Consider the following 24043-nt stretch of genomic DNA (forward strand, 5'->3'; position numbering starts at 1 on the left):
GGTCAAATAGTGAAACCAGCAACTGACACTTTCATGGAATGTTCATCCACGTTAACAATTTGTGGGAAACCATCTGCTTGAGAAAAGTATTCCTCTTTCGTGAGCACTGACACTGGTGTCCTATTTATTTATGTCTCTCTGGAGCTGGAGGGCCCACAACTATCAAGGGGATTTAATAATGCATTTAAAGAAAACACAGATTACTTTTTTTTTTGTTTTAGCCTTCAGGGAATGTTTATAAATCTATGTACCTCCAGCTATATATATATATATATATTTTTTTTGTACATCCACACCACCTGCCTGTGGAGAATGTAGTCCTGTCGTCGAACGCCGGAGACCTTGGCGATTAAGTCAGGCTTCAGGTAACAAGCTGAGTTCAGGTAATCCCTGCCTCAAAAAAGAAAAGAAAAGGGGGATTAGTCTTGGAGGAGGAAAGGTGCAATGTGATTTTTTTTTTACGAGAGTCAAATGAGAAGATGAAACCACAGCCAGCAAACAGTAGGTTTAACCTAAAGCTAAAGAGACTCTCAGCATCTATAAAGCTCACATATAAGCATCGTAAATCTTTTTGGAGCATTTTGGTTCAGAATACCTTTATTAGCCGTTTAATTTAAGTTAATATAACTGACTAAAATCTGCGTCTAGCCTCCAAACTTGAACGGTGGAACTCACTGCAGGCTGGTGGTTTTCATGCATTTGTCGTACACAGCAGTCGGGGTATATAACAAAAGCAGGGATGAAGGCTGTGGAAGAGGAGGCAGATGGCAAATTTAGAACTATTACATCCTGAGCTGAAGAAGGGGGAAGACGCAAAGAAAAGGCGGCATAGGCACCATCAAACAACGAGGCACGACTGAAAGCTCACAGCTATAGGGAGCCTGAAATCCGGAGTTTGTAATTGCGTGCTGGAGCTGTTAGTTTTGTTCCTGCCTCGCCATCAGCTCCAGCAAACGTCGGCTCATCTCGCACGTCCCTGCTTTTCTTTTAGTTTGTTTTTCCTTTCTTTTGAGTGAATTTCCAGCAGACTTATGTGCTGCGGGTGACGGGTCTTAAGGGAAATTGTACCATTTAATTGGTGAAAAGCAAACAATACAACATTTGTTCTGATATGTATGCAAATCGAGCTGTGGCCCATAAGAGGCCCGGTGCTCCTCAACAGCTCTGGGCTATGAGCCGCTGCTAGTGAATGCCACATTAATTCACTAATATCAATTTCTTCTTGAAAGGAAAAGCCTGGTAATGGAGGTTCACAGCGTTATCCACCTGCTATGCTACCAGTAACAACACGCTGACTTTCAGAGGTAATGTCGCATTGTTTATTTTTTGTTTTCTCATTTTAAATGCCAGAGCAGGTCTTTTATTTTTTACATCTCGGCTGTGCACAGCATGTCGTTTGGGAAAGGAGAAGCAACACTATCCTGCATAATGGTTCCACCCTGCTGGCGGCTCTTAACATAACACCAAGCAGGCATAACATTATGACCACTGTCAGGAAAAGTAAATAACGTTCACCATCTTGTGACAACACAGCGTTCACTAGATCCCAAACTGATCAAGTATCTCAGAAGAAGACATCCTCAGGAGGCCCAGGTCCGTTCCCTGATGAGTCCCAGCTGTTTTGGAGACCTACAACATATTAGGAAGGTGGTCATGATGTTATGCCTGATCGGTGTATAGCAGTGTTTTTCAGAATTAATGGATTAATATTATTGTATATATAAATAAAATGCATTATACTACACTGGAAAACAGCCACCCTCTGCCATGGAGGAAGTTAATACGTGATGTCACAGTAATTGGAAAATTGAATATCCTGCTGTGAGAACACCCGCCAGGTTGGAACAACAACTTAGGAAGTCAACAAAAAAAAAAAGAAACGTCATGCGCTCAGAAACATAGCTCTGCAAATTATTTTTACACTTGGAGACTGATTAAACATACATCCCACAAATGAAAAAAAATGACACATATACCTCTGGCATAGCCCCAATCTGTTATTTCCAGGAAACAAATCCCTTGACGGCATGTTGATCATCATGTAGGATCCAGGTCGGCTCCTCAGATGGTCTCATTTCCCCAAGTCTTTTTAAGAGTTTGTTGTGTACGTAAACCAGAATGTGGCAACACTACAAACTAGAAGTCTTGTATAAGTGCAGCTTGGACATTACAAAAAAAAAAAAAAACACCACGTTGAGTCTATCTTTCCGTGTTGTTGAAACCTGGGGGAGGGGTTGCTGCTGGGAGTTTTCAATCAGAAATTCTTTTTATTTTTCTCCTCGTGGAGACATCGAAGTCGGAAAAAATGACTTCCCGGCCATCTGCACAAAAGATTTCCTGCAAAAGTGTTTTTTTTCCCCTCAATTCCCACAAATTAAATCAGTTGCTTCTATGCGTTCTTGGCACAAACATCAATAAGCCGATACCTTGAAATATTCAGTCTGTGGATGTAAAAGCATATTTAATAGACGATATCATACTATTTCTGAAATAGAAGTTCACATAAAGCAGAGTTAGAAAGTATAACTTATGATAAATTAGGTAGTTCTTTTTCCATAAGCTTCATACACTTTACATCAGAGTCCAACATGCAACAGAAGGGCAATTACACGCTAATTTGATCCGAGTCAGCAGAATTCAATCATCACAGTCAGCAACAAATAATTTTCAATGTTTGTGGACACAAAACTAGTAACACAACATTTAATTGTTTTGTTTTTTTATTCTAGATGAACAACATGCTGACTAGAGGAGGTGATTATGTGATCTGTTCCAACTCCCCTGACAAACTACGAAAGGCACGCACCATTTTTGATGAACTGCAACCGGCTTAAATAACGCCGTAACTGAATCCTCAATGGGACAAACCAGTGCTTTCCCAGGACATGAAGCAACACCACAAACCGTCTAGTAGTAACTGAGCAGAGAGTGGACTAAGATGTTTAAGGATTAAGGATATTAGGGTTTAGTTTCAGTTAAAACTGAAAGTTTCATGGCACCAGGGCAAATAATACTTTGACAATATCCCAAAGAAGCTTTCAAATAAATTCAGACAACGATACTGTGTTTGGAAGTATCTGGAGATACCTTGCAGCCTGAGGGATGTTGAGTTTGCCTTGAGTTTTGCTGGTGATTTTAGTTTAGTCTTAAAAAGATTATGAGTAAACGTTGCACTGTGTATGTATAAAGAATATCCAGTGCAAGGCCAGACATAAAGGTTGATCATACAGATTGACTAGAATATGACTTAAAGGCATCCAAACTTCACCCTGTAACATTTGCATCGAGCAGCGTGTATCCAGCAATCCCGGGCTTTGACTCTACCCCGCAGACAGACTGCACACCTGGTTGAGCCCAAAATATAAAGCGTATTATCATGGTATTACTCCTGGGGAGTCGCAGTATTAAACCGAGATGGAGCCTGTGCGCGGGCAAGGCAGAACATACATCTTTATCTGTGTCCACTTACAAAAGGTTATCTTTCATATTGCTCAAATGTTACCTGATAAATGTCCTGGTAACTCTCAATATTTCCACTGCGGGTGGCACATTTGTCATCGTTGAGATGGCGGGCAGAGTAGGGCACAGATGGGGACTCCTCCCTCGCGCTGGCGTTGACGTATGAGCCGCGGGTCGAACCAGCCGAGCACGTGTGATTGATAACGGCCACGTTGCCTGGGTCTCAACCAACGAGAGGCTGGGAACTGTAGCAGATTTGACATGCAAAGTTACAGAAGGCAAAATCACACCGAATTAGGACAAGCAGGAATCTTATAAACCTTAAATCAGTCTGCCTGTATTCGTAAATCATACATTTGCATTTAAACAGCTTTATAGAAGTATTTTGCAAAAATTACACAGTGGCACACTTTTTCCTTGTCGAACACTGTTAGGCTAACCACCCATAATTGTTTAATTATGGTGATTTTCCTCTCTGGAGGATATCGAGGTCAATCACAAACATTAACCCGCCACTGCTGAGCGTGAACATTTCAGCTGTGTTAAATCGGCTGGTAGCTACACAATCGCCATGCTCTCACACAGGAACCTCAGATAAAGCAGGACTATGAATGTCTTAGGTATTATCACAGGAGTGAAAGTGATCTCAATGCAAGTATTCTTTCGCGGTACTGTCTAATACTGTACTATATATACTACCAGTCAAAAGTTTGGACACATCTTCTCATTCATTTAAATGAGAAAGTGTGTCCAAACTTTTGACTGGTAGTGCAATGCTTATTTTACCTAGGACGTTTCTAAAGCAGACAGTTAAATATAAATTTGACAGAAAAAGCAAAATCCAGTACAACATTAAAACCACTGGCAGGAGAAATGAATAACATCGACCATCTTGTGACAATTCAGTGCTCTGCTGGGAAACCTTTGGACCTGGCATTTGTGTGGATGTTACTTGTACTTGACATGTACCACCCACTTAGACCAGACATAGCAATGACACTCCTTGATAGATCCAAGTTCCAAGACATAAAGAAAGAATTTAGAAATTAGCCTAAGTTGAGGGAAGCAAAACTGCAACCTTTGTCACCACAGTGTTTAAAGAAGAGAAATAAAAACACTAAGATTTCTGGCTCAAAACCAGACAAGAAGCAACATGCATTGTTCGTAGAGCTAGTAGGAGTGATGTCAGTTGCACACCATTACTAGTGGCTCTCAGGGGAATGTAAACATGTTCACCATCTGCTATGATTAGCAATAATAGTGGAATTTTAATTTATTAATAAATACACAAAGTGGAAGCAAAGAAATGCAAAACAGTAAAGGACCCAGAATTGACCCCTGTGGAACCCCACGAGTAAGTGGGGCAATTTCTAAAGAGAAGCATCTGTTCAGCACATAGAAAGCCAAGTCTTTTGCTGCAACAGAAAACTGGTATAAAATATCTAGAACATAAATACTGTTAACTACTATGTATTTCGAGAAATATTTTTGCAAAAGACAAAGTGATTGAATCAATATCTTTAACTGCAGCCGATGAATATTGTGAGATTTCTACATATCAGTACAAACCTGTAGAAAGAAATTTATACATCAACACCGATCTTACTGTGTATGAATAATTAAATGTTGTTTTTTTTGTGTGTGTGTGTGTTTGTTTGCAGGGTGCAGTTTCTGTTTATGATTTAGAGCATACCTCAGACTGTCATTTTTGCTTTCCAGTTTTGACGATAGCAGGTTTGCCCCCATTTTTGAAAAACAGATAAACACCAGGATAGTTTGAGGCTTACTTTATTTGGGCAAACTGAAAACATGTTACCAGGTTCTATGTTAGCACCTGGCGAATGTTAAAAATCTAGTCCACCTTCAAACCACTCGTTGCACTGTCTTAAACTTTACATTCTTTACCAGTGATTGACATGCACCATTTACACCATCAGTGTTGCTTCTACCTAATGAAGACAGAATTAATTTTTTTTTCTTTTTCAAAACGTGATATATGGAGGCAGCAAAGGGTTAGCTGTTCTCCTGCCAAGGTTTACTCTGTAATAACACAGATGAGGCCAGCCAGGGATTGTGAAGGTAAGCTAACCAAGTCCAAGCAATTTCCCAGACTGCAGTCTGTTTGGTTTGTTTGCTGTCTCTTCAGGACTTTGTTTTTTTGGACTGTTTTGACAGCCTACCATCTGCTGCAGAGCCAATCTAGATCTCATATACCTTCCCCCGGTCTGTATTTACTCAGCTTTAAGGTTGGAACTAAACATAATCGGTTATGACAGTGCACAAATGTTGACATGTGTTTAATGGTGTGACTGGGGAGAAAAAAAAAGAAAAGAAAAAAAAAAAACATGACAAAAGTTATTTTAATAAAATACTTTATTAATAATAAAAGAACAGAAGAAGACAACCTCTGACAACCACCACCTGAAATTCAGTCAAACAAGGTAAAAATCAGTGAGTTTAAAAAGGAGTATTAAAATAGCACAGCCTGCACTAAATTTAAAAAAAAAAAAAAAAGGATACAGTATGCTATTCAGTCCTTTTACATTATGACTACAATACATGTCGAGTTGTTTCAAGTTCCTGTTGTGTATCAATAACTACGTTTACACTGTCTATTTTCTTTTTTGCCTTTTTTTTTATTATTTATTTCTCCAAAGGATATGCCATAATAAGGATACAAATGGTTCTGCTGGGCCACAATATCAAGCCTTGGCATCTTGAATAGATAAAGTGTGAAACACAATAGTGAAAAGAAAACACCAATACAATGATAATATGTCTAGTTGGACTATGGCAAAATCAGTAGTCATTTTATTTTTTATTTTTTGGCACGACCTTAAATTGTTCAGTGTGTTACTCACCTGTTGAGTTCATCGTTGTTTTGACCCTTTTTTGGTATCTGTGTTCTCTTGTTTTGGTCTGGCAGATCTGGCGAATTGCTGTGAATTTCTAGTTAAGGTCTGTAGCAGCAACAGATTCACCATCAAATACATGCACCAACAGCACAATTTTCCTTGAAAGCAAAGTCAGTTTCAGATGTGAGATTTCGCACTGGTGGTAAATAATGGCGCACTCATTACTTCTATTGTACTATGTATTGTCATTTTATTCCCAAACTTGCAAAAAGCAGCTTTAAGATGAAGAGCCCCCTTCTCTGTGTGACACCCACTTCCTCATATGAATTTAATTTCAGAAAAGGTCGCAGCTGTTTGTCCAGAAATGCCAGAAGACTACTGGCCAAAATTGACCTTATAAGAGCTCGGGTCTCTCGCGTTCCCGAGGTTGTCTTACTTACTCAGCGACAGCTTCTGCCCATCATACAGATTGATAAACTGTTCGTCCTCATGACAGCATGGACCGAATGAGTGAGAGGCTGTAACTGTGCCGTCAAGTTAATAAACTTCACAACTCAGTCAGCTATTTAATCTATACTGCTGTCTTCTGGCTCCTCATATTTTTGCAACAAGCTGTTCAGCAACTCACAGGCAGGTTCTACACTGGAGTCTGAGGTTAGCACTAAAAAACATCCTTCACTGCTTAAGACATGCCTAATTTGAACATATAGCAAATGCACATTTCTTTTTACGACCTTTTAAGGAAAATAAGCCAATTCAGAAAAACCTTATGGGTTATAAGAATAATTCCACATTTGTGAGAACAGATTTATTCCCATTGTTGACCCTAGTAGGATGAGAAAGTTGACACCTGTGTCTGGAACCATTATTTTGCTAATAAAATGCGTGCTAAGCTAACTGACCTCTGGGTCCAACATTTTATTTTTGCTTCATTTTTGTGAAAGTGGTTAATAATTGCCAAAACAAGCAATAAGTACATTTCCCAAAATGTCTGGGGTCAAACTATTTTAAACTTAAATGGATACAAAGGGGAAGTACAGCATTACTGGATCATCCTCAAGCCTATTATTATGGTTATGTCCAAAGCAACACAGAAGCTCACTCACTGCTGCTTTTCATAGAAAACATCTAAATTCGCAACAACATCCCACGTAAATTACACTGCGGACATCTCGGTTCATTCTTTGGTGTGAAACACTAATACGCTGCCACAAAGCTAATTGGCAACTGGATGCATCCATTAAACCCACCATCCGAATCAATAGCCTTGTTCCATTAGACTAGTTCAAAAGGTGATGCACAATATCTGCGTTGAGAGGAGGAAGGAAGAGCAGGTGGTGGTTCAGAGCTGCCAGCAACGAGTCCGCGTCCTCACAAAAGCACCGTGAGCCAAAAGCCTGTTTGATAACGTCACCTCTTAACAGACCCTTTAAAATCCATTTTATGGATGTTCAGTTACATGTCATGGCCACCACCATGGACTCATTTATTAATTAACATGGCCACATATGAGGTATTTAAGCACTGATAGTGTGTGTCAAAATGTCTCAATGTTAACAGCTGACCATGGATACTTGTTTTAAAATGCCCTTTGGAAAGGCTCAAGGTGTCTTTGTTTACCCACTGTGCTGCTGCTGCTGCAAAGACTGGATTCTACTGCAGGGCTGAAAGCAGGATAAAGCCTTTGAAGAAATGGTTCATTCCATTGCATGTAACAAAGGCAATAAAGCAGAAAGACATTCCTTTATATCAAACGAAATTAATGTGGCGACGGAGACGGGGATGGTGGAGAGATTTTCATACAAAAAGCGGCTAATGCTAGATGTGCTAGCAGCTGGGTATTTCTTCATTGTGTTGTTTTCCTTGTAGCTGCCGGTTCAGTTTCCACTAGTGCCGGCAGCATAATGACCATCCGCCTACAGGCTACTGTCCATAACCAGAATGAACGATAGAAGTGCTAATTGATGTTAATCTTACAGTTAGCGTAACACAACGCCCTCTTTGCCACCTCACACAACACGGCTCTTTCTGTTGTTGGTTTGCACAGGTTGTTCCATCGTCTACCTCCAGTAGCTAAGAGACATGTTTCATATGTGATGTCAATCAAGCCCTCATTTTTCTAATCACAACCACTGTTAAATAACTTTTTCACTTCAAGAAAATTCAAGCCACACTTAAAAAGCACAGTGACGACCCCCTGAGAATTTGTATTCCAACAGGACAATGACAGCGGACACACCTCTAGGCTATGTAAGGAAAGGAGGAGAGTAATCTAATGACCTCACATGAAACTAATTGAGATAGTTTGGGATGAGTTGGAGCACAAAGTGAAATAAAAGCAGTCAACAGGAGCTCGATGCCTATGGGAACTCCTTCAAGACAGTTGTAAAACCATTTCACTTGAATGTGCAAAGTTGTTTTCAAAGCAAAAAGCTTTGTTTAATAATAATTTCATAATTTAGATGTTTTCAGTACTAATCTACAAGGTAATTATGTAGTCAAACCTTTCAATGACCCATCACGTGTCTAAATTTCGTAATCTACATGTGCATCTCCACATTTACAGACCGACTGATCAAACCTCTCCAAATACTCACAGGCGTCTTACGGCATCCACGTCCTTGCTTCATTTTGCAAGAGCAGATGAAAGGATACAACGACGAGGGGTTTGTCATAGAGAACGTAGCCGTTGGTCTCCCGTAGCGCCTTCTCTGCGCTCCGCTCACTGGGGAGTCCTACGAAGGCCTGCCCTTTCATCCGCCCCTCCTTCATTAACACAATGTCAAACCTGAGGAACAAAGCGAAGCGAAGCGGGGACACATCGTTAGAACGCGGAGCTTACCGACCTGGACCAGCGCAGAGTTAGACCGCGGCTGTTCAGAACCCGTTATATCCTCGTTTAAGCGCATAAAGGGCAGTTGTTGCTCATGCGTTGGGGATAATCAACAACCTGCAGGTTTGAGTTCAGAGGGTAGTAATTGGAGGCAGGGAATAGCACATACGTGCATCGTGGAAAACTGATTTCGAAATGTGAAAACGCCACGTGTGCATACGTGCATTTCACACAGAGAGCTACACTGAAACGGCTTCTCTTCTTTTCATTTGGCAACAGCTGCTAAGCCGCTCAATGTAGCTGACCAAATCATTATTTTATGACTGACGAGATCAACGAGAGCAGTGTGATCATCTGCATTAACACGGAGACACTCGGAGACAGCGGCAAGTCGTATTAAGCCCACCCTCTCTCCGCGGGATTAACTGGGATTTAATTCAGCGCAATTCACAGTCAAGTTGTTCCTATTTACATATTCATGTTTGTTCTCTCATACAACAAATAACGATATGATCTCGACTCATTCGTACTACCCATCATTCTCAACCTATATTTTTCCCACAGCAGCGTCATTTGTCTAAATTACCATGAATGCAGGTTAATGAGAGCAGCTGTGCCGCGCGTTCAGCTACACTGACATTTAAAATGAGATATCACAGGGAAGGTTAGGTGTGACGGAAAGTTGTTCTTCACTTTAATACCGCTCAGTCGCCACTCTCAGCAGGCTGACTTATATCCCCGTCTCTCAGCGCATAAGCAGGTGTTACAGCATTCACCCAATCAGGAAGCGCTGTGAAAAGGTTCCTTTTTTTTTTTGGGTGAGAAAAACACAGTATTCGTGTTGATTGAGGGCTGGAAATAAAATGTGTAATATGTGTGTGTTTTGCTGTTTAAAACCCGGTCCCTGTATATGACAAGCCTGAGCTTTGACAGCCAGGACAGTCCAAACTGAAGACGTTAAAGGCCGACTGTGATGTTGTCTCGAGTCGCCTCCGTCCAAACCAAAAAGTTGCACTTGAACGCAACGCAAAGACTCAAGGAAATTGACTACGTGAGAGGAAAAAACTCTTCAAGGCTGTTGGTCTCAATGGTCTGTATTCACACAGAGCTGAACTCCACACAAATAGTTGACCGAAGGTTTGTTCATTCTACTGTAGATTATTAAGCTGTCCCTTGAACTTTTTTTGTATCTTTTCATCATTTTCCGTTTCTCTTCGCGTGCACCAGTTTGCCAAGCTGAGTCAATCAGATCTTTGTGATATTCAATTAATCAATCAAACAATCAATCAAAACGAACGTTATTATTTGTTTGCACATCGCATATACACAACATATTTTTGTCAGACAATGTGCAAGTATGTACATTTGGGTACTTGCAAATACTGACTTAGTTTTTCACGTAGGAATATGTTACGACAAATGTCCCTCTGCGGTATCTGAAGTCTTAATGCCACAACGCTTAAGAAGACGCTCGTCAACTGTCAGCTGGGGATTAGTTGTATCGGAATAAATGTGCACAGTGTCAGATCAATACCCGATGTGGGAATCATGCATCCCTAACACCAATGATAACTAACATTTAAATTTAAGACCTATAGAACAATAAAAAAGCTCGGGTCTTTCTGGGTGGAGTTTGCATGTTCTCCCTGTGTCTGCGTGGGTTTTCTCCGGGTCCTCTGGTTTCCTCCCACCTCCAAATACATGCTCGTTATGCTAATTAGTGACTCTAAATTAACCCTAGCCCTGTCCAGGGTGTAGATAAGATACACCTAAAACCTGGATTTAACCATCACAAAAATATTTTGCGCAGCATTCCTGATCACACACAGTAGACTAACGAACTGCAGTGACTCTAAAACAGCCGAAAACGAGTCTCAGTCTAGAAGTAGGTGAACAAAGGACAAACTAATCCTCCACTACATCTGTGTTCAGAGTCTGAGCCTCAGTTCAACTTAAGCTCGGTTTGATGACTCAGGAAGTGGAATATTAATTTGATGTGCTGCTGATGCACAAACATAAAAATGTCCCTCGCGATCTCGACATCGGTTCGGACACTAAACATTAGACACAGTCAGCATGAATTACCAAAAACTCCCAAGAGAAGGCGACAAATTGCTCGTGTCAAAAATAACTCGAGACGAAGACGATGGTGATGAGGAGGAAGTGAGAGGCAGGAGTGTATAGAGGTGAGTAGTAAAGGCAGGATGAAGCGGATTCACATACATGTTTCTCTCAGCTTCTGATGAAAGGTTAATGTATCTCCCGTAGATGTACTTCAGGTCCTGGAAGATAAATAAAAGTATACGCAAAAGAAATGTTATGAAACACTGTATATTCAGAATGCTTTTCTTAACTGCTGACACGTGTTTGTCTCGAGCAATAAATGAAAGTTCCCGTTCAGGCACCGTATTCAATAAACCAAACAAACACACATAAGTGGGTCAAGTGCTATAAACGGACCTACCTTCTCCTCCACCTGTTTTGCAATGTTCTTCACGTACAGTCTGCAGGTCGGCTCACCCGGTTCATAATTTTTAAATACAGACATCCTTTTTATCTCTGTTATAAAAGAGAGCGGAGAAAGAAAAAAAAAAAACAGATTTGATACAAGGAGAATTTCAAAAACAGGTACAAAGGATCTGTGAGCTGCCGATGCCTAACATTTAAATAAATTCAAAGTCACGGTAACTCAATGCTATGAGCTCCATGTTTTATTTAAGGCGGAATAAAACAAGAACTCGGCTAAGGGATGCACTGACACATTAAAGCAGTGACGGGCACCTACCACACAGTTTCTTTTAGATACCACTTAGACACTTTACGGACACTACAATCTTCCTCGCCGAGTTAAATATGAAGAAGAGAGCGGGGACAATTTACTGTCATAGGAGCCGTCACTCCAGGGAGACGAGGAATTTTAACTCCACCGAACTAGATAAAATAAAATATTTACAAAATCAGTCTCATTTTGTTTTGGTCTACATAATAGGAATACGTTAGAATAATAGACACGTTGGGTTTATGCAACGGAGAATTCTTGGTTTTACTTGCTTCAACCTATGGGTCTATTGAAGTACATGGCATATGTTCTGTAGCAGTCTGTGTAGCCAGACAGATGAGCTGAGAGGAGTGAACAATGTGGCTTCTTTCCTCATTTGCCATGCACAGGAAAAGCGGGGCGTTTTGATTTCTTATTCAACAGAAGTTTCCGGCACAGCTTCATAGCTCGTTAGAGGCAGGTACCCAGAAACATTAGCGTTTATTTGGAGACGTGTCTCTTCTCACATGACAACAAACCTGATTAATATGCAGCAGTAAAATGCTCCACTGAGATCTCCACACAGTAGCTAATACTGTAATGTTTAAGCCGGACAATTGATAATTCTCTGTTGGTTTGTCACTGAATGACAAACCAGTTTAATTAGTCTGACGACCGACCTGCAGACTCAGCAGTGCAGCCTCGGACCTAATCCCACCTGTAGTTGTTATTATTTGGCCTTTTACTAGGGACCCAGTGGGGCAAAGTTATTAGATTTTCTGCAGTTTTTTCTTTTAGTTTCATCGTGATGCCTCTCAGCCAGCTGCAACTTTATTGTAATATTTACTGGATTGTTCCAAATTCTGCTGAATCCGCTTTCAGGCCGACGACTGCTTCGACTGCTCTTCCAGCGCTTCCAAGCGGAGCGACTGGGAACGTGAATGTGTTCAGCTTCTTTTTTAACATTTCGAAAACTTTTTAAGGTCTGCTTTTTCTCACCCCTCCCCCCTTCCGCGTCTAATCACCAGTTTGTGACAGGTTCTGCGGATGTTCAAACCAAGGACGCTCCCCCGCTGCGCGCCGGCAGTGTCGCCCCCTGATCCGCCCGTGTAGGTTATATTTACCGTCTCTCGACAGCCGTCCTTTCTCCAGCTCCTTCCTGGAGACGACACCTGACGCGAGATCCTGCTCATCGTCGCTGCGCTCTTCCTGCTGCCGGGTCGTCTGGGCGCTGGGGTAAAGCTTCCCGAAGCCCTCCGTCTCGGCGGCCTCTTGTTCGTCGCCGGGGGCGACCTCGCTCGCGCCCGCTTCTGAAGGGGGAAAAGATCAAAATGCGGCGCGTTTAAACCAAGCCGTCAGATCTTTGCCACGTTGAGCGTTTTCCGCCGAGTCGGATCTGCCCCGAATTCTTTCATGATATGAAGAACAAAAGAAACCCCTCCCGCTCACACTTTAGAAGTTTTCACAATGTGCGCCGTTAGCAGACGGTGAAATAATCACGTCCAAAAGTGTTTATCCTCTCGAGTAAACAGCGCAGGCTCGGGATGAAAGAGTGGGTGCGAATCCTCTTGGTCGCAATTAGTTTACCATGCTGATATTTGGAATTCTTCACAAAGCTACCAGCGTAACTTGACAGAGCTGAAACTATTAAGTGTTTAATGCGATAAATGAATATTAAGCAAAGTGAAACTGAAAGGAGACGTAAGCCTGCTCCGTCTGTGTCAAATAAAGGCGTGTAATCAAAATCTCCTGTTTTGCAAAGAGTGGTTTGACAGGGCAGTGGGAAGGATAACTCCGAGGAGCGCATGGATGTGCGCGCACATGTCGGAGATTACCGAGCGCAGTGAGCCTGTACAAATCTGATGGGGGGGGGGGGGGGGGGGAGAAAAAAAAATCACTTGTCATTCACATAAGGTGCGTGTGTGCGCGCGCTGAAGCGAAAAGCGTCGGGGAGCTTTCCCGATACTCTCTCCGCAGTGGACTAGATCGCTGCTTTCGAAACTATCCTCCTCCTTATCTGTCCCCCCACCTTCCCTTTTCATTTAAATGGCTTGTTTATCGGATCCCACAACCCCACTTCCCCAAAACAAGACTAATCCAAAAAGCCACCTGTCATAGTTTATCTTTCCTCTGCCTTTAGGAAATCTTTTGTGTTTGACTTTGAGATCTATTTTATTTCTCTGAGACTTGCCAGCGAGTGAAGTTGTAGCTAGAGAGAAGGGAGATAAGGCAAAGAGGGAAGTGCACAGCTGACAAGTAACACAGACTGTGCCCTCAATGACATTTGCTCGTACAGATAATGGGACAACCTTCTTGGTACGAGTTTCTACTGCGATATACCATTGTGGAAAAACTTGGCTCCAACTTCACACGCGCTAAGAGCTTTAACTTATGTCTTCTGCAGTGTCAGAGCACCTCCTGCTTCACTGTGATAATAAACAAGATGTATAGAAATAATCAAATCTGCGCCGTGCGCTTTCTGCAAACTCTTTTTTAATGTGGATTCCCCATTTCAAGGATTCAAGGATTTTTATTCGTCAACCACATTATCTACTCATGTCCCGGATTATTTTGCATAAGTACTAGTATACAGATACTAAATAAAAACAATGTGCAATTCACACGGCTCCACGTTTTATTGGCAGACAACTGGAAACCTCCACTCATCCTTAACGATCTTGTCACCATGACAGCGTTTGAGCACTATTCAAAGTTCGGATTAGACAAAAAGGTTCAACCTTCTGTGTGCCCTTTGAACTGCGTCCTTTTCTTTTCTCCTCCACCGGTTCTCTAAAAACTAAACAGCCCATCTGAGTTATCCGTCTCATTGAGTGATTTCAAAATGCTGAAGTGGCTGAAAAGCTGCTGTCAACTAGAGCGGGACACGCTCACCAATGGCCCAACACTGGAACATGGCAGACGACTAGCTTGTTGTGTCGTGACACTTAAAAATCCCTTGTTGGAAATGAAATGAGTGGATCCAACGATTGAAAAACATTCAGCGATTTTCAAAAAGGCTTCACGATGCTTATAGGGCTCTGCACGTTTATATGTACTGTGTAATACAAACTAACTATGATTTGGCAAATCTCGTACTGATGGCGGACCATCACCTTCCGGTTCAGTTTCTCTTTAAAGGAAGGAAATGAACCCCTCATGAAAATGTAGGTTTTCCTGACCTTCAGTGGTTTAAACTTAACTGGTTTGGCTGCATTTTCATAATGAAGAGATGTGTGTGCGAAAGCAAACTTAAGACGAAGGAGCAGTATGGTAAGTCTGTCTAATGCTAATGTGCTAAAGACCAAGCAGAGATGTATTGATCAAGTATTGGTTCAGGAGGAAACGGGTTAGACAAATCTGATAAAAATGATTGTAAGAAAGGGTTACGATGAGGCGAGGTCGAAGAGTTGTGTTAATATCGGTAACAGACGAGACATCAAAGGGTTTAAAAAACCTCAAGCCTCTTTCTATTTCTACAACTGTACTCCTTGTCCTACAAGGAAGACCAAGCAAATACCTTGAATACAATCTTTTTGACCAGCAACTAGCATTTCACAGAACTGAGCTGATGTTTCCACCTCACTAAAAGACTACATTTTGATTTGTAAAAAGTAAGTCAAAGCCAACTTAACAGGAAAACAATCAAAACTACTATATATGTATATTTGTCTTTACATTTATACGAACACACTAAACATTGAGCCCTTACCTTTGCCTTCATCATCAGCTTGAACTGGCCCACTTCCTTCCAAGGCAGCGACCACCTCTGGACCCGAAATGTGGAATTCAATTTTCCTCGGCCCTGCTGGGTGGGGCTGCTCGAACACGTCAGAGGGCTGCAGTACTGTAGCACTGAGGACAGCGGAGAAAAGCACTAGTCCCCTCAACAAAAAAAAAAAACAACACAATAACCCCGGCTCCTGAGCTGCTTACGGTTTGGGATATTCTGTTCTGATCACCTGGAGATATTTCCCAGTCTGCAAACATGCAGCCAGGAGACTAGGTAGGTGTGTATTTATAGTCTGGAAATAGAGTTTGTGGTCTGTCATTAAGGGAGTGTGTGCGTGTGTGATGCTGAAACAACAAGTCTCCAAGCCACACACGGCTGTCTTTATGAGGGGGAACGTATCGTCTGGAGGTTTTTGTCCTGTGTTTTTAGCTGCCTATGAGCACTGTCTCCAGATGAGCTATGCTCGAGGACTGCGACACGCATGAGTGCCTTTGCTGTACCTCTGAGAGTCTGGTTTGGGAGCATAGAGTAGATCCTTGATCTTGGGCTTCTTTCTCTTTGAAACTCTTTTCGGTCTCAAGGGCCTCTTGCACGCTTGGTTGACCAGGCCCATCAGACGAACAATCCTGAAATAAAGCAGGCATAGGGGATAAGGGAAAAGCTTGGACAAAAACAAACCTGCCCATCCTCAGGAACTTAAAGACATTTGCCGTCAAGCCACTCACATGCCTGGAGATATTATTACTGATGGGTGACACATTAACAATCGTCTGCTCCTCACCTCTCTTTGTCTTCATCATCTCCGCTCTCATATTCGGACTCCTCCCCACTGGACAGCTCCATCTCCTCCTCCGGTAAAGGTGGGTATTCAGGGGGGAAAGGAGGGGGCATGGGGACGGGTGGAGCAGGGGGGAGGGGATCGTACTGCAAGAGACAAAAGTACACGGCTTCATATTTGGTTTACACTTCCGTGTTGCATGTACCCAGAGTCTAAACCAGGGGTGTCAAACTAATTTTAGTTCAGGGGCCACATACAGCCCAATTTGACCTGAAGGGGGCCTGGCCGGTTGCCCAATAGCTTATAACCTGGTAAATAACGACAACTCCAAATGTTTCCCTTTGCTTTAGTGCAAAAAAGTACTGCTACATGTAATGAAAAACTGTGAAATTTCTTATTTTGTCAAAGATTTCCAGCTAGTATCTCCAGTGTAATTTTTGCAAATTCATCCCACGGGCCAGATTGGACCCTCTGGCGGGCCGGTTTTGGCCCCCGGGCCTTATGTTTGACACCCCTGGTCTAAACTATAGCGTTCACTAGTGACCTGCACTACAATTCGGGGAGTAAACGATGCAATATGTTAGAATGTAACTGCTTGGTGATATAAAACTAATCCATATCGGATGGTGTTTGCCCTGCAAACTTATTGGTCAGGGAGCGACTGTGGCTGGGTTGAGACAGCCCCCTCTAACCAGTCTCAGCTCGGTTGGTTTGTTCTGGAACAAAGTTTTATTCCATCAGCCCAAACGAACCGGACCTGATGGAGAAAACCCTTTCAACACCCATTACACTGAACCCATTCCATGAAGTTTGTGTCATCACAAATAGCTCAGAAGCAATCACACAAGTGTAATGTTTTTCTTGAAACTGTACTAATATTATTAAAAATAAAAATAAAACATAGAAGCTTCCTTGTTAGAAAGTGTTAGCATTTCATTTTTGTACACACCAATCAGCCACAACACTTAAGCCATGACCAGCAGAATTAAATAACATTGACCGTCATGTGACGGCACAATGTTCTGCTGGGAATTAGTGTGGATGTTACTTGGACAGGTATCACACACCTAGACCAGACCAGATCAGGGCCACCCATAGGACCCAAAAGCCCCCCACTAACAATATTCTGTTTCCAGACACCACAGGACGCCTTCAGAAGTACCATGTCTGTTCTCTGATGAGCCACAACTGACCTAGAAAATATTAGGAAGGTGGTCATAATGTTATGACTGATCAATGTTTATGTAGACATACAACTTTTTTTTTTGACAATTTCAGCAAAAGAAAAGTAAAGTTTCAAGAGGCACAAAATGTGTCTCGAAAAAGTTGCATCTCTGGTTGTGTGTCCTTTAAGGACACTCAACGATCTCAATCAGCAAAGTGAGGTGCTGGGCTGTGTGATTCGGGTGCGCTAGTTTGGATCTAAACAAACTCGTTAAGTTACACAACAACACAAACAAACTAAACGATCAAGGGCGCGAGTTAAAATTACTGCTTTTGTCGGCGGCGCTTGGTAGCTTTGAAGAGAGCATTGATGGATATGGAGCGGCTTCAGTTCTGCATCAGAAAAGAGATAAGCACCTCCTACAACCCCACTTCAAGGAAATCGGCATCTGTTCAACCTCAGAGTTCCTTCCTTTTAAACAAAGCATGTTCTGTGACACGTCTGACAACCGGCTTACTTACAAAAAAACAGTTTGTCTTGTTTCATCGCCAAATAAATTCCACCTAAAACCATCGACATTTCAGCAGAGAAGTGCGGGGCCTTACCATGGGCGGTCTCGCGGTGATGGGGCCGAAAGGACTCGGCAAATTCATCTTGTTCATCAGGTGAAGGACCTGCACAATTTGAGATACCGGCATAAGAACAGTGACAGTGTCTGAGGTTCACACGCCAAGATTGGAGGGAGCCTGCAATGTAGATATACTGCTGTTCTCAAAGGGGGAGCTTGGAACTCGGGATCCATATGTTAAACAGACTGCGAGGCTTTTTTGCATACAAATACAAGGATCAAGGTGAGCCTGAGGCTGCAGTGAGCTACCTATCGGGAGGCAGAGCGTTTAACCAGGTTACTCTGCAACGCTCTAGCACCACCAAGATGCTAACACGGGAAGCAGCAATGACACAAAAAAATAAATAAATAAATAACAGGCAGCGAGGCTCCAAGGGAAATGTTAAACCCATAACTCATGCCTCCCACTTACGGTTTATTATTAATACTTGCTCCCTCAAATTGAAATTTAAAAGGCAAATGTTTGCTGTTTGATCTTTAAGAGCTTGGATGTAGTTCAAAAACCTCTTATTCTGGGGCCGTATTTATATTTTACAATATTCATCTGAAGACTAGTGTGCGGATTTGTCTAAATTCACGCTTTCTACAACTGAATGCGGGGACACTATTTACAGACGAACACGCAGACAGCCAACAGCTGTCTGTCAAGGCGAAGACGAAATATATAAAAAGCAGCGTGCGCTCACCTGAACATAAAACTTTGGCACGCCGATGAGCGCGTGCATTATATTCGTCAAAATGCCATGAGAGGGTGGAGGGTATAAATATTTCAACGTGGGATTTGATTGGAATTTCAACCTGTGGGAGAGAAAGAAAAACACTTAAAAGTAAACTGGAAAGTTAAAAGTGCGCCGCTTCAAACACGAGCCGTTAAAGACGTGTGGAAAAAAAAAAAGAACATCTCAACGAAAAAACTTCTTATTTAGTAGCTATTATCACATTTAATAAATGAATAACAAAGAAGTCGCACAGAAAAGCAAGTAAACACGGAAAAAAAAACTGGAACACCAATTAGAATAACAGCAGAGCAGATCTGCCTTGGGAAGTGACAGATGGGACGGGTCCTATTTAAACAAGTGCGACACAACGCAGCTGACACATGTGCTACACAACGCATCTGACAAACTTCTGACATCCAGTCAGACGTCTGGTGTTCTCTTTGCTGTTGAACAGAGTGATGCCTTCATGCTAACATCCGACGAGGTCTCAAAGCGGACAAAAAGGTTGTAGATGCCTCTGAGTCTGGCGAGGGAATATCTTTAAATATCTTTAAACGTTATTTGAAATAAATCATCCCTCCGTAAGACACAAAAAAAATAAATAAAATAAAATAAAAAATGTACAAGTGGAGCAGATTTGAAACACCTGTCAACAAATTTGACTGGCCCAACAAATTCAGCCCAAAGGAAGAGTAGACTGTCAGAAGTACAGAATAACAATAACACATTTAAAATATATCCAGTGTAATAGATAATATGAGATAAAGACATAAATCTAAAGTGGAAACGTATGTGTTTTTTATCTAATTTCTAATTAGTTAGCTGAACTTTTTTCAATGTTGATACATTTCTGTGCTCTGGTTCTGAGCTCCTGATCTTCTTATATGTAAACTCTGAATTAAAATTTGAATGCTGCAGGTCTGAACTGCACAAATGTTACATGTGAAACAAGGCTGGAGTTGTTGTACGCTCAACTGCCCGTTCATTGGCTACAGCACTGACAGTGAAAGCTTTCTAGTCCTGCACTAAACCGACAGCTGCTTGAAGATCGTTGTGTTCAGCATTTATTTAAAATAACTGACAGAGGTATCGATTCAACAGTTTTCACTGATTCAGTGCATTTTCATCTTGGAGGCTGTGGTTTGTGCCGCTATTGAACTGTACTGAGTTGCACCGACACGTGATTCTATTATTTTGACAATCGCATTTTAGTCAGTGGTCTAGGCTAAATAACAGAAACACTTTTAAATTGTCCAAAAGGAGATGAATCGCCACCTTTCCTGATGCTGCTTCCACATAATTCAAACTTTATAACATTCATAGAGGAGGGTTTAGTGCAGGACTGTCAAACTGCAAGTCATTCTTTCATTCGTTGCACCTAATAAATAAGTTGCAGATCGAGTGAGTGCAGATCAATTATTACACCAGTGATATAGTTCACTTTTAAAAACTTCAATACACAAAATTCTGAAAGTATATGTGCTTAAAGTTACTTCTGTATATCTATATTTTGCTCAGATGAACTGGATGAAACAAACATGTACTGCAGATACTGTAATTATTATTTTAATTATTAGTCACTTATCGCTTGTGTTTGTCCAAAGGAGAAAAATGCAGGTGTGAGAAGGAGCAAATAATCGTTCTGGAAAATCTTTCTTGAAAAATAAACAAAAGTGCAGCCAATAGGCCATCCTGAATCCTTTCTCTCTACTTTTTCTTAGTGAAAGTTTTACGTGGACTATTCTGACTAGAATGTGGAGCTTTTGAGTTTGAGAGAAGGCAGACATGCAGTAGGAACGACTGTCAGTAGTGGAGTGAGAGGTATCAAAGACCACCTGGTTCCACCAACTGGCAGGACAGACGGCCTGTCAGGTGCTCTGTGGCGCCTTGGTTATATCTAATTGGACACAAGGCCTCTGACAGCTCCCAGCTACAGCTCTCAGATTCTCAGATCCAGGTTTACTGTCAGCAGTAAAGCCTCAAGGCGGTTTCTACACAGTCGAACTGACAACACCGTGACCGAGATTGGTGGACACGTGTCACACATCACGCATATGTAATTGTGTAAGGGGTAGTTTGGGCAGGTAATGATTTATGCATTTGCAGAAGAAGACAGGGCTCCATGCCAATCTTTTTTAACGCTAATTCTAGGATTTCCCACCTTGTCAAATGCATCATTTATGGTACCACCTTTAGACCCGAGGATTATGGGGATTCAACCGACACATGTGCTACAGAGACGCGCTTGCATAGTGTCCATCAACAAGTTCATGAGTGGGCGCTGCGGCAAAGCGCGCATCAAATTCTGACTGCTTGAAAGATTGACCCGTACCGGAAAGGGAACGTCCACAGTAGAGTGCAGAAGAATGGGGGACAAGTGCCAGAAAAAGAGAAAAAAAAAGACGAAGGCAGTAGGCCTTCCAGTAACTGCTGTCTGACAGTGATCTATTAAAAGTTTCAACGCACTGCCAAGAAACTGTCATGACACAGGCAAACTGCACCAGCACAAACCAGCACGGCCTATATACATTTATACACAATTGTTACACATATTTCTGACAATCCCACTTTTGACAAAACAACAACAAGTTGGTCTTCGACTGCAAAGCTCTGTGTAATAAAACCAAGACAGCAGTGCCCACCTTTCGTGACCACTTCTTTTTTTCATAACATCCCAAAGCACAACAGGGCTTGAGACTAGCGTTTGGTTTGAAGTGCGTTCTTCAAGCTGCCGCTACTCTGTGTGCGTCATGTTTAAACCGTATAGTAAACCTGCTTTGCCTCCGTGTGTTTTGAACATCGAGAGAGGAAGATGCATTTCATGGTGAGTATTTGCAACATTCAAGTCATTTAAACTGCTCAGCCGGTTACAAAAATTGTTGTTTTGCCCGTTTTATCACAATGCCTTCTCCTTACTCATCAGATTTTTCTTTCTAGTCAATTTGATGGAGTACAAATGCATCAGTGGTTCGTTTTGCCATTTTTAACTAAGCTGCGATGGATGTGATGAAAGTTAGACACGATGTTGAGTGTAGATGACCCGTGAAGCTGACTAATAACCAAACCTCCATCTACACCGGAGAACTCAGTCCTTACTTTCTTTTCAACACAAAGTTTGAGAAAATACAAAATTTGTCACACACACACACAACTAATGCTCGCAATGCTGTCTCAAAAATGGTTGTAAAATGCATGACAGCTATACAATAATATGTTTTCATTCTCACCCCAGGCTAGGAGCGACACCAGTCTCTATGAGAGGAATATTTGGCGGTTTGATCTCCTGTTTCTTCTGCTCTTCTTTGACACTGCTGTAGAAAAGCAGAGTAAATATTAGACCGCCATGAGAGATGCAAGCATCTGACTCTATCTCACTGTATCTCAAAGAGATTGACAGTGCACACTACTGGCAAAGTCACTACAAACAGCCTACCTGTTTGACACTGGCGGGTCCTTTAACACGGTGACATGATCTTGGCCTCTAGCAAACTCTACAACAAGCGTCCGATCGAGGAGCTCTAACTGGTGGAGCCTGCTGAGAGCCTGGGAGACATGTGATGGGAGCAAATCAGATAAATGTCAGTCAATAAATCACATGACTTCCCCAATACAATACTGTGGAAAAAGGGCTTAATAAGACTCTATCAATCAGTTTTCACAGTCAGTGAAGGAAGACTCACGTTTGCTGCTGACTTCTCACTTCTAAATGTTGCAAAGGCTGCATGTTTCTGTGGAAGTGGGGGGAAAAAATAACCTGTTCAGACCGGATTCAAGTGGATTTCACCATCTGAAGGTTCAGGGAAAGAGTTAAGTGAGGCGCAACCTACCAGACGACCTCTGTTCGACAAGACCCTGACTGACTCGGCTCCAAAATACTTTAAGAGGTCCTCCTTCTCCTCCTGGCTGAGCTCAGCCGGTAAGTGGCGGACGAGCAGTGTTTTACTGCTGTTAATCTGAACCGCGTCTTCATTCTTGTCCATTTTTCTGTAAGACACAACACAGGGCATAGTAGTCATAAAAACACAGCTTCTGTCACCTGCGCCTTTTCTTTTAAGAAAAAAATATTAATATTTAGCTTCCATGTGCAAGCATATTATCTACAGTTGGCACACGCCACAGACTGTAAGGACAACGTCCTTACTGGTCGCTACCACTATCAATACATGTGAGGTTACATGTGGATATTTTCGAGTTTCTAAAATATCTCACACAGTTGCCGTTTCTTTCAATAACCGCAGCTTTAGCTTGCTGCTAACGACAGTGTTGCTAACGTGTAGTAAAGTCAGGACTTCCTCGAAGCCGTTTAACTTCACCGGCTCTTAGGTGGGTCGAGGCATTGAATTAATACAGGTTAAAGCAGAGTGCAGACGACAAACTAATGCAAACAATTCAAACATCAGTGAATATATTTGATAGCGTACCTGCCTCCTGCAGCGGGTAAACAAACCCGACTTCCGGTCGCCTGTTCACGCCGCGCGCTCGCAAACGAACTGCGCATTACTTCCACCTAGCGGACTGGAGGGTAACAATTACATTTGTTTGCCACTAAATCTTCTAAATATTCTAATAACAGATAACGTGATTGATCCAGATCAATCTGAAAAGTAAAATAAAACACAGTTAACACGTATGGATTTTATTCGATCTTTTCATACACCAGTAATTTAAAACAGGCCATAGTATGTGACCATATAGTGAGCCTTATATAGTGAGCATATAGTATGCCATAGATATGGTAAACTGAAATGCTCTTTAAACAACAGCTATGGGTTCTGACTAGTCCATACATCAAAGTTGTAGTTGTTTATTATCGCCAGCAGGTGTCAGCCTCACCACATGAAATTACAGCTACAGCTGCAGTAATGACTTTTCTGTGTTGCTTCAAAAATTAATTTCACGTTCCTCCTTCACTGATGAAGCAAACGTCAGAAATAACCAGAACAAAGAGCATAAAATATATGACTGAAGAATTGTGTTATGAGAATTTGATTCTTCCTAAATCTGATTTGGAGATTTTAGCAAAATGCAAAATCCAATCAAGGTCTTTTGGTGATTTTCAATTTAATGATCTATCAAGACTGAATACCAGTTAGAGAAGGCCTCCCCTTCTCCTGTGCA

The 24043-nt window shown here is 41.9% G+C and overlaps 1 protein-coding gene across 6 annotated transcripts; it reads right to left on the reverse strand.

Annotated features, from left to right (window-relative positions):
* Window positions 1-1305: 1305 nt before the first annotated feature.
* Window positions 1306-23403, reverse strand: rnpc3 (RNA-binding region (RNP1, RRM) containing 3). Of its 6 annotated transcripts, none has more exons than XM_047568721.1 (16): window positions 23347-23403; window positions 22753-22909; window positions 22606-22653; window positions 22359-22468; window positions 22153-22236; window positions 18893-19004; window positions 18184-18252; window positions 16417-16559; window positions 16136-16261; window positions 15615-15757; window positions 13030-13215; window positions 11612-11706; window positions 11371-11429; window positions 8970-9102; window positions 6321-6398; window positions 1306-3704 (listed from the first exon to the last, which is right to left on the reverse strand). In XM_047568721.1, the coding sequence occupies exons 2-15, from the start codon at window positions 22903-22905 to the stop codon at window positions 6330-6332; spliced, it is 1530 nt and encodes a 509-aa protein (XP_047424677.1). In that variant the 5' UTR covers window positions 22906-22909; window positions 23347-23403; the 3' UTR covers window positions 1306-3704; window positions 6321-6329. The 6 variants fall into 6 exon arrangements, with proteins under 6 accessions (XP_047424677.1, XP_047424679.1, XP_047424680.1 ...); XM_047568723.1 differs by lacking the exon at window positions 1306-3704 and adding an exon at window positions 5815-6175 and having other exon boundaries at window positions 22153-22233; XM_047568724.1 differs by lacking the exon at window positions 1306-3704 and adding an exon at window positions 5815-6175 and having other exon boundaries at window positions 13030-13209.
* Window positions 23404-24043: the final 640 nt, after the last annotated feature.

This window comes from Mugil cephalus, chromosome 18, assembly GCF_022458985.1.
Source record: "Mugil cephalus isolate CIBA_MC_2020 chromosome 18, CIBA_Mcephalus_1.1, whole genome shotgun sequence".
Lineage (NCBI taxonomy): Eukaryota > Metazoa > Chordata > Actinopteri > Mugiliformes > Mugilidae > Mugil > Mugil cephalus.

Bases quoted from the DNA above. Each gene is read 5' to 3' on its own strand.
- rnpc3 (XM_047568721.1), bottom strand. From the start codon at position 22,905: ATGGACAAGAATGAAGACGCGGTTCAGATTAACAGCAGTAAAACACTG. The intron at 15,758-16,135 runs GTACAGCAAAGG...CGCTGTCCTCAG, and splicing joins CCCAAACCAGACTCTCAGAG to TGCTACAGTACTGCAGCCCT. The intron at 9,103-11,370 runs GTATGTGAATCC...TTTGTTCCTCAG, and splicing joins TCAGAAGCTGAGAGAAACAT to GTTTGACATTGTGTTAATGA.